This window comes from Danio rerio, chromosome 7, assembly GCF_049306965.1.
Source record: "Danio rerio strain Tuebingen ecotype United States chromosome 7, GRCz12tu, whole genome shotgun sequence".
Lineage (NCBI taxonomy): Eukaryota > Metazoa > Chordata > Actinopteri > Cypriniformes > Danionidae > Danio > Danio rerio.
This window is the reverse complement of record NC_133182.1, coordinates 58,910,698-58,925,518: the sequence shown is the minus strand read 5'-3', so window position 1 is coordinate 58,925,518 and position 14,821 is coordinate 58,910,698. Positions and strand designations below refer to the sequence as shown.

Sequence of the window (14,821 nt, the reverse complement as noted above, 5' to 3'; positions counted from 1 at the left end):
TCCTATTAAAAGAATCCTCCTTTATTAACTAGGCAGATTAATATATTATTCAACAGAGATGTTGAAATGATGCATGGATTTATTATGACCATCTTTTTAAACACACGTGGAACAGAGTAGACTGAAATACACAGGAAAAACAAGCATAAATAAATGTTAATTGAAGCAATGTTACAGCGCCATCAGGTGGATCCGCATTTAGCTTGCACAATAAAATGCGGATACATGTAAAATGTTTGAAAAATATCACATACTGTGGATGTGGTAAAGTTCTCATAAACATTTTAATGATTACCGACAAAGCCTCTATAAATGTTTCCAAAGAATATTAGAGGATAGCAGCATAATGCTTGTGGCTGTCGGCATGAACTTACAACAAGATGGTTGCTATTAAAGAGATTTTTAACTTTTCATTGCCAAAAATGAAAGTGGTTCCAAACCTTAATGAGTTTCTTTCAGCCGTTAAACACAAAAGAAGATATTATGAAGAAAGCTGAAAACCTGTAACCATCGACTTCTGAAAAAATTCTATCAAACAAATGATATAGATGTCAATATGAGAGACTTCTTTAAAATATTTTCTTTTGTTTTTAACAGAAGAAAGAAACACATAAAGGTTTGAAACAAGTACAGGGTGTGTAAATGAGGACAGAATTTTCATTTTGGTGAAATATGTTTTAAGCTGAAAGATCACTCACTATGACAGTGTCAATATATAGCAATAGAACCACCTGAGGAACTACATCCGAAACAGTACAAAAAAACAATCAAGCTTTTAAGGATCATTTGAAAATACACAGGCAGGAAACAGGTTAGAAATAAGCTTTGCAAGACAACTGGTCTTCAGAAATAGGGTTAAAAACTTCTTGTCTAAACTCTCTGTTCAGTTCAATTCAATTTAATTGAATAAATATTTACTTCTGTAGCAATAAAAACACATAAGGCCATAAAGGAATATCCATTACAGTGAAAACACTTTTATTGGCAAGTCAATAAAACTAATAGCAAAACTAACCTGTCTTCAAAACAGGGGTGTCAAACTGTTTCAAAACACTTAACTGTAGGTTTCAAACAAGCCTAAAGGGCTCAATTAGTTTGATCAGGTTTTTTTAATGGTTTGTTTGGTTGGAACTAAACTGTGCAGAGCTGAGGCCTTCCAGGAACTGAGTTTGACACCTGTGCTTTCAAACAAACTGGACTTTATTAACTTGTCTGATACAAATGGCCTAACTTAACACATAAATACACACATCCACACATGTTGTACTGTACTGTGAAGTCAAATATCATGACTTGAATTTTCATGCTGCTGGGTTAGACTCAGCTAATGATTTGTCTGTGCCAAGTCATTAAACCCTTTAGTACGGGATGTAACTAGGCCTAAACTCGTTATTCTCCATTATATATTTTTAGTGATTTTCTCATACTCTTAGAATTCATGATTTCTTTATTGATTATGATACAGTTATAGCCACTGTTGAACATCAACATTCATTATATTTATACAATATATACAATACTCAGTAAACATTTGGGAAATAAATTAACAATCACAGACACAGCATATATATCATACTATAAACTGCTCATTAGTTGTAATGGCATGAATAACATAATTTAAACACAACGGTTATTGTATAGGTTTACAAACATGTTTATGTAATCCAGAAAGTTTTCATTCACTCTAATTTCCTCTGACAATGCATACTGTAAACATGCTTAAAAATAAATTTGAATTTGTGTTTTGAACTATAGATTTGCTAATAATGAGTTGTACAGGGTTTCTCTACTATTTCTACAATTTTTAACAACTTGTCATTTAGGATTTACAAAAAATGCTGCCATCCTGTGGGGATTTTGAGAAAAACATCAACCTCTAATCTAATTCAGTGGTTCCCAAAGTGAGGTGGGGATGCCCTGAGGGATGGCGGGACACTGACAGGGGGCCACATGGGAATTTCCAAAAGTAAAAAAAATTTGGTAACACTTTATTTTGATGGTCCATTTGAGTTTTAGTAGTCTGTCTGCTTAATATATGTTGATACTGCTGCTTTAACAGACATTTAACTAACTGGCAAGTACATGTCAACTCACACTATGCCTAACCCTAACCCCAACCCTAACCCTAACCTAACAGTCTACTTATAATCTAAGGAAAATTAGTTGGCATGTCGATGCAATGTTACTAAATTCTACAAACGGATCAATATAAAGTGTGACCAAAAATTTATTAAACTATTAATGCCACATTTTATCCATAACCAACAGAAGATAAAAATAGCTTATAGTTACAAAAACAACAACATGCAAAAAAAAAGCCATCAGCCTTTCAATAATTTTTTTTATAAGATTGTGTGTTTGTGTTAGATTAACAACACAGCTGCAATTAGCGTCTGCTAGCGTCTGCAGCAGATTGATTTTATAATGCATGGGCTGTTTTTCAGTTTCAAGAATGCAGAGAACGGACTTCCGTTCTTGTGGAGAGCAGTCCTGCCAAGTTACCTCAAAAGAACAAAGACCGCGAGAACAGAGAACGCGTCCTATGAGAACTGAGATGTTGCGTTCTATCCTGGTTCTTCCTGATGATCATGTGACATTCACGTGATTTTTAAATTGTAAATTATTTAAACATTAAAGCATTCATATTACTATTTATTGTTTTTCCCCTTCTCACAATTTCCATACAAGTTTCAACAATTAAACAACTTTACTCTTTATGCCTTTATAAAGATTCTCGTTGTGATGTTTTATTTAGGGAAACTCCTGAGATAAGTAAGTTATATCTCTGAACTTTAATTATAAATCTATATAAAATGCTACGCTTCCCACCTCCTTTATTTAACCGCAATGACTTCTGGGACTTCTCAAGCGTGTTTTGTGCTTAAGTCCACATTGATGCATCCTCGATATTAAGAACACATCTGGGAACTTTCATGCATCCTCTGTTATTGTGGTCTTGAGTTTTGAAACTGAACTTTGGCAGTTGATGATGACGTTACATGAGAACCCAAGAGCACTGAAGAATGCATATTGAGAAACAGCCCAGGTTAAACTTTCTCACACCTTTATGGCAATCAAATACATTAAACATAAACACAGGCCACAACTGAAAATTGAGAATGATCTCTGAGTGGAGGTCTCCAAAATTAAACCAAAAATTTTATATTTATTAAATGAAATGAAATTATATATGTATAATTAATAAATGACTATATAAATTATATGGTCGTTAGACTGTTGCACTTTTTTTGTGTTGTCAATATGCATTTGTTTATATAGGTTTATTGTTGTGCGTGCAATCATTGTAAATTTATAACCACCACTGGGATATTTTGGGGTCGCAAGTCACTGGCATTGTTATTTTGGGGGTCACAGGCTAAAAATCAGGAACCCCTGATCTAATTAAAAAACACATCATCCATCAGTGCAAGAACTAGACGTGTATCGTAAATTCTTAACACATAGTTTAAACACATCAGTTAGAAAAGTCATGCTCTTACAGCCTTGAATGAGTGGACATTGGAAAAACACAACTTCATTGTATTCTGAAGATGCATAAACATATTAAAATGGCTAATAAAAAAGTGAATAGAGTAACCTGTTAATCCGTATAAAACTTTGAACTTTAAGATTTGTTTTGGCTATCATTAAGTTAAGTGTTGCTGCTTTTATGAACATTTTGTAAATAATTTGAATATGAAAGATGACATATCATTTCGGCAATTTTGGTTGAAATCACAGGTGAACTTACAATAAAATGAAATGAAAAACAATAATTTAAAAGTATGTTAAAATCGGTGCTGTTTGTTTTTATTGTCTAAACCAGGGGTGGCCAATCCTGTTCCTGGAGAGCTACCTTCCTGCAGATTTCAGTTGCAACCCATAATTAACACACCTGCCTGTAATTATCACGTGGTGTTCAGGTCCTAATTAATTGGTTCAGGTGTGTTTGATATGGGTAGCAACTAAAATATGCAGGAAGGTAGCTCTCCAGGAACAGGATTGGCCACCCCTGGTCTAAACGGCAGTAAGACATTTTAAAATAAATAAAACTATTGGTTCATGTTGGTCATCAAGCACATAATCATGCAAATAATCCAAATCAGTATTGTAAATAAAGTATAAAATATAGTCTAAACTATTGATGATTTAGAAATATTTTCACTGTAGCACAAATATGTTTATGGTCTTTAAAATGCTTGCTGTCATTATGCATTCTAGGTATTAGAAGGAAAACCCATATATGTAGACTGTTTTGGAAACCTGGTTCCTCTAACAAAAAGTGGTCAGCATCATGTCTTCAGCTTCTATGCCTTTAAAGAAAACCGACTGGCGCTTTTCATCAAAGTAAGTCAACACTTCTTAAATCTGAGGAAAACAATCAAATTCATATGAGGGTTTAACTGTATTCTTGATCAATGACTTTTAGATACGAGACAACACTCAAGAGCCTTGTGGACGCTTGTCCTTCACAAAAGAGCCGAGATCTTTTAGGACTTTGAGTCATGGTGCAGTATGCAATCTAAACATTTCCCTGCCAGCTTACTCTAAGGTAAGTTCATGCCATATTTTGTTATTGTTTGCATTTCTGGCAAAATTGCATGCTTTGTGTTCATTCCTTTGCCATGATATGATTGTTACATATCACAATATCTGCATAGTTTAATATAAAGGTCAAAGTGACTTTTGCAGGCATAGTTAAAACACCACAAAATTGAATTATTCCGACACAAATTATTTATATGGTGCTGTTGGAAGGCCTTGTCATTTGAGCCGTTTTTGTTTCCTTTATTTATAACACTTTAGTTGAAAAAATTGATAAATGCGTATGTATGTTTTCGTATGTATGGCTGTCACCCCACACTGCACTGGCTGGCCTCAGACATGTTCTGTTGCTGTTATAACTGCTTTGCCTGCTCTCTGTCCCCTTCTGTCTCTCCTGTACTTCTGTCCATCTTTCTTCCTCTTTTGCTGCTTCTTGCTCCTCTAAGGAATCAGATTCAGATCAAGAACCTGATGAGGAGGTAACTGCGATTTTGCACTTTAATTAACAAAAGGCTCTTTGCTTTCCTCCATTATTGTGTTATATAATATAATATTCTAATATTATATTATCATATTATTATTATTCTTTTATATAAAGAGAAGCTATTGTGTGGTCAGTGGGAAAATGTTTAAAAACAACCCTTGGGATTTCATGAATGACTCCCTAAATTTGTTTATTTTATTATTTGCTTGTTTTAATAGCTATTCATGATTCTGCTAAAGGGTTTACACACATTTTCTTATAACTGTACATGGTCTGTATTGTACAGCTGTAATGCTAAAAGTCAACACACAGTACAATTCGCAGTATGTGTGTAGGTAAACTAGCAGTGTTACACTTACATAAAAGTGTTGTTGCTTAATAGCATATATGCCATTGAAATGTCTTCACCTGTTTTTTTCTTCACAGACAAGCCGAACACTTGGGAAATGTAAGATATCTAGTTTAATTAACTAGAACATGTTGTCTTGCACCACATAATTTCTATTAAATATACTAACTGGAAATTGCACAGCTGTAAAGTAACTCAAAGAGCATGACATTAACTTTCTTCTGTATATAGTCCTCATGTTTGTCTGAGTGAGTTAACTATTACTTGGTTTACAACTATTAATTTCAGAGTAATTGATGCTAATATAAACTTCAAAATTATAGTAAAGTCTGTCACGTTCATATACTGTATACATCATAACATGACTATTAATTTATTAAAATGCACGAGTCATTTTTAAACAGAAATTTTCCCTGTAAATCTAACATTTAACAGTAGATGACAAAGAATATATTTAAAGGAATTCATCCACTTTTTTGTAAATAGGCTCATTTTTGCATTGCTTGCAGAGGGTGTAATGATATTAGGCAGTGCAGTTACATGATTACCTAGTTGGGAAATATGTTCAGGTGCTACATAATATCATAGGAGCCCGCTGCAGCCATGGAATACAGCAGCAGTGTTTATTGATTATTACGCTGAAATGAGAGTATAGTTTCTAGCCATATTGACCTACAAAATAGCATTAATTGTATGTCATTCTTCACAATGTAACTACAGAAGAATCAAGTTTAAAAAGTAAAATTATCAAAGCTCTTCTTTGATTTTTTTGAGTGTAATTTAATTGGGGTGTGGCTAGATCTTTCGTGGCATAAGATCTGAATGGTGTCGCGAGAACATCATTGTTGGCACAAACGCATTTCGAGTTAAGTTATTTTTTAACACCTAAAGTACCGGCTCTGAACCAGGCGTCTGTTCTCCGTACGTAGATTACTCAATTAGCTGGATTTGCTTATTGATGATTTGACATGATTCAGGATCGTTTCGTTCTTCAAAACTCATCTGAGAGTTGTTGTCATAGCAACAGGTCTGGTAGCTCAAACCTGCTCGGGAGCAGGCTTATTTCACATAAACAGAATTTGATCAGGTAATTTTAAGCGAAGGTAATACTGAAAGTAATACTGAAGTATGTACCAAATGGTCAAATTTTCTAACAGTAGTAGTTGTATGGACTTGGGAAAATATTAAATAAAAAGAATTATATATAATTTATATTATATCTATAATTTATATAGGTTTTAAAAAATATAAAGTATTACAAAATATAAGTCAAACTTATGCATTCTGCAGTCCGAAATAAAAGTACAAAAACTGTCATGATGTAGTTCTCCTCAAGGAGTTCAAAGAGAACATTTTTTAATATGGACTTTTTATAGACAAATGCATCATATTTTTAGGTACCAGCTTTAATTTAATTTGTTTATGATAACAGACATGCACAGTATTCGACAGTTTTATTTTAAGGAATTATAATTTATGCAGTCATGCACATGTTTCGACAGATAATATGATGATGATTTGATGCATCACAAAAGTTGCAGACACCTTTACCGATATCAAAATGCTTATTTGATGCTAAATTAATTTAAACAGCCAGTTATTTCTTACACTGATTAAGAAACAGGCCAAGGCTACTAAAATAAAGAAAATCCTCTAATAAAGAATATATTCTTGACACATGAAAGTGTAAAGCCTGCACCCCACAACAAAGGTGGTAAGTTATTGCATATCATATTTAGCAAACCGTTTACAACAAATTTTGTGTAATTTTGCTCACATAGATAATTGACTATTAATCAGATGATGTCATTGTGCTGCTGTGTCATCAGCCAAAGGTTGCATTGCTGATCATGATTTTGAGGATCGATAGATCTGTCCTTCACAACACACACTGTTATCTCAGATCAGTTGATTCAGACATCTTAATCAGATTCGCGAATTTGTTTTAAGAACCAAATTAGCCAGAGATCAGTTATCAAGAATAAAAGATCCTAGATCTGTCAAATAGATAAATTAACCGAAGTACAAAGAACAAACCCCAGGACAAATGGTTCTTAAGTAGCAGCAAAATCTTTCTGGGATAAAAGTAAGATCTGCTTGCATCTGTGGCTGGCGGTGGGATTACTTTTACTAACGAGACAAAAAGAAAGTGCCAAATTTGAAATAGCAACAGAACATAATGCTAAACACATATAATTTCTAATTGTTAATAAATATTTAAATATTTATTTTAATTTATAATTTATTATATTGCAAATGTCAGTTTTTGAGAACTTTTTGCAATGTTCACATTTTTAAATAGAAGTTTTATTTCATATAGTACATAATTATTCTAAAATGTACCTATATTTTGTGTATCTTGTTTTTTTCCAGTTAAATAAAAGCCTATTTCTCAAAATATATTTTTATCATCAAGTATATCAAATTTAAAAAATCTCATCCTGTTCTTATAGACCCAGTCTCGTGTCTCATCTTGTCTTGTGGGACATGCGTCTTATCACACCCCAACATGCTAATGGTTTAAATGGATTCAATGATTTATTCTAAGCAAAGCTAAAAGTGCTCCTGCCAGAATGTATTCTAAAAGAGTAAAACGTACCTGTTTAACTGTAGGAGTTTTGTAAAATGAATATATTTACAAAAAAGTGGACGTTTCCTTTAACTCCATAGTAGTCAAAAGAGCACTTGTTTTGTAATGACTCTTATCTCCAGGCTTTCATCCTCATTGGGCCAGTGGTTCTGAGTCCTAGTCCTGGTGATCCATTGCTCTGGCAACTTTATCTTTTTAATCTTTAAAACTCCCTGTTAACTAAGAAAAATACATGACATGTGCAGAAGGTTGCAGGACCTGGACTGAAAACCACTGCTTTAGGTGATACAGCAAGTTTTATAATTATTCTATAGGTTCACAAATCATAATAGAGAAATGATTGTGTGCATAATTATGTACATACAAAGAATTTCATTCATACTGTGGTGATGTTTGTTTTCCCCTGTTTTAGATCCATATTCCCTTCATTAAACACAATAACAGTCTGCAAAGCAAATTGTCATTCTCATTTACAGTAAATGTGTAGGAGTCACCCTCTTTAGTACCTATTTTAATGCTTCTGCATAAAGTGTTTTTTTATGTATGCCAGTCTAATCAGATGATTTTTTTTTTCACTTTTTAAATGAATTTACAAATAATTAAAGTTTGAATATAGTAATAGTATAGTAATAGTATAGAATAGAGTATAGAATATAGTAAGCTTATAAGAATATAGTAATTTTTTTCTTAGGTATATGGCTTTATCATTTGGTCATTACTATTGTATAGCTTTCTTAATATTGCTTTAATAAATATTTGAATCACCACACTATGTAATGTGGAGTGCATACATTAGACTAATGTTCATATTTGCGTAGTAACTGGAATATAAATCTAACTTGCAACACATTAACATTTTTATTTACAGAGCAAATTAACGCAAATGGTGAATGTTTGGAATGCTGTCTTGTGTATGTGAATTATTCCTGAGTAATGCTCTTAGTATGACACTTTCCATCATTTCCACTACTAACACTAAAATAATTCATTTCAGTATTTTACTTTTAGTTGAAGTTTGATTAAATATTTTGTTTAGGTTGATTTTAGGGATAATGGATTAATGGATTTCATTCAAATTTAAAAAAACACCTTTGCAGTTCATTTTCAGTTGCATATCACTGGCTTTCTTTAAAAAAGGACATTAAATATTTTTGATGAGTTCGGGTTTTATTAAGTTCATTCTTAAATTCTCTCTTTGTCTCTCTCTTTCTTCTGTAGACATGAGTTTTACATCTTGAGCAGTGTCTATTTTGTGTTTCTGTTTTTCAGTGTATGTCTCTGTGTTTTGGTTGGCTTATTTTTGTCTCCCTTTTATTAATCATGTAGTAGTTTTTATTTGTGTTTGTCTGTGAGTGTGCTGTTTAACAAAATTTAAAATAAGCAAGTTTTTATTTGCTTATTTTTCTGTTGTCTTTAAAATTTGTTTAGCATTTGCTTTGCAGTTGTTATTCTCCCACAAGTCGATTAGACATCCTCCCACAATCCACTTACCCCTTTTTTGTCATTCGGATGCCTTCTGAGCTTTAAAAATCTGAATTTATCCCTTATCTCCTTTTCCAATCTCTGTCTCTTTAATTTAAATTTTGGTTAATTTGCTCCTTAAATGACATCCAAATGGAAGATGACGACGACACTGAAACAACTGAAACATCAATCCTGAAAACGCACTTGATCCGAGACTCTCCTGCCCTTGCAAGTCCAGATTTACTCTCTGATGTGTCAGAGATGAAGCAAGACCTTATCAAAATGACTGCTATTTTGACCACTGATTCCTCAGAGAAAGCGGGGCCAATGCAAGGGGATTATTTAGGAAAGGGGGTGGAGGAGGTGTCAGCAGAGCCTTTTGAGATAATGGAAAAAGTCAAAGAAGATTTGGAAAAAGTTAGTGAAATTTTAAGAAGTGGAACATGTGAGAAGGAAGAGTCTGCAAAAACAGAGCATCGTCGATACAGAAAGGATGAGGAGTGGGTTCTTTTAACAGAAAGTGAAATCGAAGAAGCCAAAATGATGGCTGCCTTTGAATCTCAAGAAGCACTTCTAAAGGAAGTTAGAGTCAACAGAGGATCACAGAGGCCAAAGGGTGCTAGAGAGAGATCTGGCATTCCCATTGGTGAAGTTAAAGAATACTTATTGGATGCCCCTGCATCTCAAGAGACATCTTCACAGCAAAGGTTCACTGAGGTTGTTCTGCGCAGAGGTGGTCGAAAAATTGTTCCTACGATGGCAAAAGACACTAAAGCCCATACAACGGAAATAAAAAAGCCTGTCAGAAGGAAAGGGCCTCAAGGACACACAGATGAAACCCAGTCCATTAGCACAAAAGAAAATATCGCTAGTAAGAGTGCTGGAAAGGCATCAGAAGAGGATGCCTTCTTACCTGTCCCTGGAGATCAAAAAAAGTCCCCTGTATCCCCAGTGGTCGAGGAGACACCAATTGGTCCTATCAAAGAGAAAGTCAAAGCTCTTCAGAAGAAAGTAGAGGAAGAACAAAAAGGTCATAAAAAACAGACAAGCCAAAAACCTCCATTTAAATCCACTGAAGCCAAAACATCTGTTCTCAAAGACCAAAAAACAACAGGTCTAAAGAAAACTTCTTTACCCCAGAAACAGTCATCTTCTAAGTCACCAAAAACTGAGCCTGAAAGGCTAGAAGAAACCATGTCTGTAAGAGAACTAATGAGAGCATTTCAAACTGGCCAAGACCCCTCAAAAAGAAAGTCTGGCCTCTTTGAACACAAAGGACCTTCCAAAACAGAACACACAACAATGATTAAATCAGAAGCTAAGACTACAAATTCCCAATGTCTTCCCCACTCATCCTCACGTGAAGTATCTCTTGATGTTTCAAGGCCTGTCGAACACCATGAAGAAAAAGAAGTTTTTGATAAAGATGCAAAAGAAAATCAAAAGAGTCATGTATGTAAACAAGAAAGGAGTGGGGAGGGTTTGGTTTTTGGAGTAGAATCAGCGGGTCAACAATCAAGCATGACAACAGCTATTGCTCAAAATGTGTCCAAACATGCCAGTGATCTTTTACCTGATAATGGTACAGAGAATGGTACATTTAATGACAGCTCTGACAGCATTAAACTTGAAGCGTTGGTCGACTCACCAAGTGCCAGTCTTGCTGAAGTGGAGGCTCCATTGAGCTCTGAAGAAAGTTGTAAACATGAAGGCATGGCTGAAACTCCAGAAACAAGCCCTGAGAGCCTCTCGTTATCACCTCAGCAAAAAGCATCTCAGTCTATACTTGCAAAAGCCTCAAATTCCACAGCAGACACACATAAAGCCAAAACAAGTAAAGTATCTGTTTCATTTTCTGCTGAGATGAAGACAAAAATTGAACAGGCATCTGAGGCTACAGTTCATCATCCAGCACTGAGCAAAGCAGTGGATGAACCAACAAAAAGTGAGTCTATGTGTATTCCTCATAGGAAAAAAGGGGTGAACTTTGGGGGTGAACAAACATTTGTTGATAAGGACATTGTTTCTATTTCAACCAAGTCATCCAAATCTCGAAAATTGACCAAAAGACCCTCTGAAACACTAGAGAGTTTTTTGAGTGATGATGAATCATGTGATGGTCAACCAACACCAACCTTTGCTGACAGTCTGACCTTAAGGGCAGCTACACAGGATCATGGTGGTTTAGTGCTGCCTCTTAGACACCAAGATTCAGAGACCCTTAGTCCAGTAGCTGATGACTCTTTTAATATTAGCCACAAGGACTCTTTAGAGGGTAGTCCCTTGATGGAGGACAACTCTTCCCATAAAACCCCAGACTCTATTGAACCTAGTCCAACAAAAGAATCCCCATGCTGTGACTCTTTAGAAAACAGTCCTATAGAGATGAAAAGCAACCTGGCCTTTCCACCTACTGTAGAACAACCCAGTGTGACCACAGGGCCCCTGACATCCTCCAAAGCCCCTCAAATCCCCCCAGACAGTTTGCGTAATAGAATGCTCAAAGAACAGGAGGCTAATGTCGACGATGACAGTTGTGAGCAGGCATCCCTGATGACAAGTTCTGGTAAGAGTCCTCTCTCACCTGACACACCAAGTTCTGAAGAGGTAAGTTATGAGGTCAATCCCCAACCCCCCGACCCCATGGTCCTGATTGTTCCCTTTAAGGCATCAGTAATTCCAGAGGAGACAGTAGAAGATGATGAGTTGAAGTGTGACCTGACACAGAGAAAATTTACTCCAGAGGAAGAAATGTTTAAAATGGCTGCCAAAATAAAAACATTTGATGAAATGGAACAAGATGCAAAAGACAAAAGGGACAGTAGAAAAGATAGTGAAGCCTCTCAGACCTTGGTAGTGTCTGATATAGGGCAGGAGATCATCACATTGTTTGGTCTTGTGTCCAAACATGAAACATCCTCTGTGGATGATGTTGGGTTTATTGAATCCAAACAAGCCTCAGAGATAGCACGGTCTGTTGAACCGATCATTAAAGTACAACCTCCCTCTCCTTTTCCAGCAGGTATACATAAGAGCCCCCAAACAGCTGAGGACATTCAACAAACCATGGCCCACAGTGCAGCATCTTCAGATGAATCAGCAATGAGGAGACCTCAGTCTGTCACAGAAAAGCATACCATAAAACCACATCCTCAAGAATCTCATAGTGAGAAATTTAACCAGGAATGTGTTAAGTCAGAGTTAGCAGAGCTTAACAAAACTGCCTCAAGCAGGAGTAATTTGGCTGCAAATATAACTGATGAACAAAAAGAGCAAAGCTTAGCAAAACAAAAAATAAATGAAAGTGAAGAAATTTATAGTCATGAAATGCAAAATCAGGCAGCTAACTTTCAGAATGTTGATAAATTGGCAAGTCAGGAAGAGCGTAATGTAACAGATGAAATTAAAGGTGATTATATGAGACATGCAGGGACATCATATGATGATAGTTGTAGCAGCAGCCTAAATATTGATTCTATGCCAGTTATTATTGGACAAAACAAAGAAACTTTTAAACCAGAAATATGTATTTATGATGACACAGAGGAAGATGATGGTGAGGAAGAACCTCCTAAGACTGAATCTAGAGGAGTAACAGCAAAAGCAGAAACAGATTCCTGGAATTCAATGCGTGAAGATGATGAAGCATTTGCAGCAAGAGTCAAAGAGGAAGAGCAAAAGATCTTGGGTCTTGTCGTAGATCGGCATTCCCAAGGGGCGACCCCAGACACAACACCAGCAAGGACACCTACTGAGGATGGTACACCAACAAGTGAACAAAACCCTTTCCTTTTTCAAGAGGGAAAACTTTTTGAGATGACAAGAAGTGGTGCAATAGACATGACAAAGAGGAGTTACGAGGAGGAAGGGTTTGCATTTTATCAAATAGAGCACCCCATTATGGAAGGTGTAGCTGAAGAAGGAGGAAATGAATCGGGTGGAGCATCTGGTGATGCTGAGAAGGAGGTTGGTTGTAACCTCTCTTTGCAAATAAAAGCAGAGGAGGAGGAAGACCAACCTAAAGTGGCTGCAGATTTATCTGTACGTTCCGCTACAGCGAAACAGTCAGATCTCTCAAAGCCTAAAACCCCCATCAAAACAGACTCAGAAAAAGGTCAAGGAGTGTCTGAAAAAGTAGAGATTAAATCAGACAAAGTTATTAGTGAGGGTCATTTAATATCTGATTCTGGTTCCTCTGACACTGTCATAGCCAGTATTCAGACAGCAGTGTCAACAGTTACTAGATCAGTTCATTCGCAGCAGGAACAAGAGTCCTCAGATTCTTCCCCAGAGGATCAGCACTCAGTTATAGAGCAACCCAAAACCCCTGAAAAGAAAGAATCTCATGGTAAACTTGGCTCTAAAATTCACACTGCAGCCTCTCCATCCACTACATCTAAAAAAAATATGTCATCCTCCAAAGAGGAGGAGAAACCAAAGTCCCGAATCCCTGTTAAGGCAAACTCCCTCCGGTCTGAACTATTAGAACCTGCCAAGGATAAAAAGTCAAAGTTGCCCATAAAACCTCAGTCGAGGAGAAAATCTGACACAGACACAGGCCCATTAATACCCACTATAACAAAGTCTTCCAAAGCAAAGAGCTTCTGTGAAAGTGATTCCAGCAAGAAACCAGCCAAAAAGGACCAGAATCGTCCAACAAGTACTGACCTATCCAGTACAACTAAGACACTTCCTTCAAGACTACCTGTCAGGGGAAAGCCCGGTCAGCCAATTCAAACATCCACACCAGCAAAACAAAAAAAGGGCCGCCCCACTCATACAAATAAAGAGCCTGTTGTATTTTTTGAAGAGATTAGTCAAGAGGCAGCTAAGGTAGTAGAGAGTTTGGCTCAGGCAGAGAAAGACAAACAGGAGGCTGCTGTCTTATCAGATGATGAAAGCAGCACCATCGATGTCTCTGTAATAGAGAATGAACCTTTCCTTGACATGAAAATGCCTTTCCCTGAAGATCCCTTGGTCATTAGGCCCAGATGGGACAACCCTGTTGAGACGCAGATGGAACGAATCCCTGCTGATAAAGTCCGAAGTCAAGGTATCCCCCATCTCTTGGGGCCCATTATCTCTTTCTCATCTGCCTCAGCACCTCAGTGAAGTGCTGCTTCTCTGTCTTGTAACTAATGCTTCAACTCTTCGTGGTGCTTCTTTAAAGTTTGGGCTATGTATGTCATTGTCTCTTTCCCTTTATCTGACTTAAATTCCATGATTAACATAAAGTCAAATGCTTTGGGGGGTATTTATCTTGTGTTGTTGGCCAGTATATTCACTGGCTTAATGTAAGTTTATGTTTAAATTGGTTACATTTAAAACATGTTCAGAAATCCCAGGATAATTATTTATATTATTGATCATTTATCTTGTCTTTCCTCAT

The 14,821-nt window shown here is 36.0% G+C and overlaps 1 protein-coding gene across 50 annotated transcripts in view; it reads left to right on the top strand.

Annotated features, from left to right (window-relative positions):
- The window catches only part of ank2b (ankyrin 2b, neuronal), a 245,000-nt gene that overhangs the window by 198,195 nt on the left and 31,984 nt on the right, over positions 1-14,821 (top strand). For 22 of the 50 annotated variants that reach the window (XM_073906471.1, XM_073906470.1, XM_073906469.1 and 19 more), the window contains 5 exons: positions 4,222-4,347; positions 4,430-4,552; positions 4,992-5,024; positions 5,456-5,477; positions 9,590-14,485. In XM_073906471.1, coding sequence (XP_073762572.1) covers positions 4,222-4,347; positions 4,430-4,552; positions 4,992-5,024; positions 5,456-5,477; positions 9,590-14,485 — 5,200 coding nt within the window. The remainder of the gene's footprint in view (positions 1-4,221; positions 4,348-4,429; positions 4,553-4,991; positions 5,025-5,455; positions 5,478-9,589; positions 14,486-14,821) is intronic. The other 28 variants (XM_073906503.1, XM_073906500.1, XM_073906499.1 and 25 more) reach the window with 5 other exon arrangements.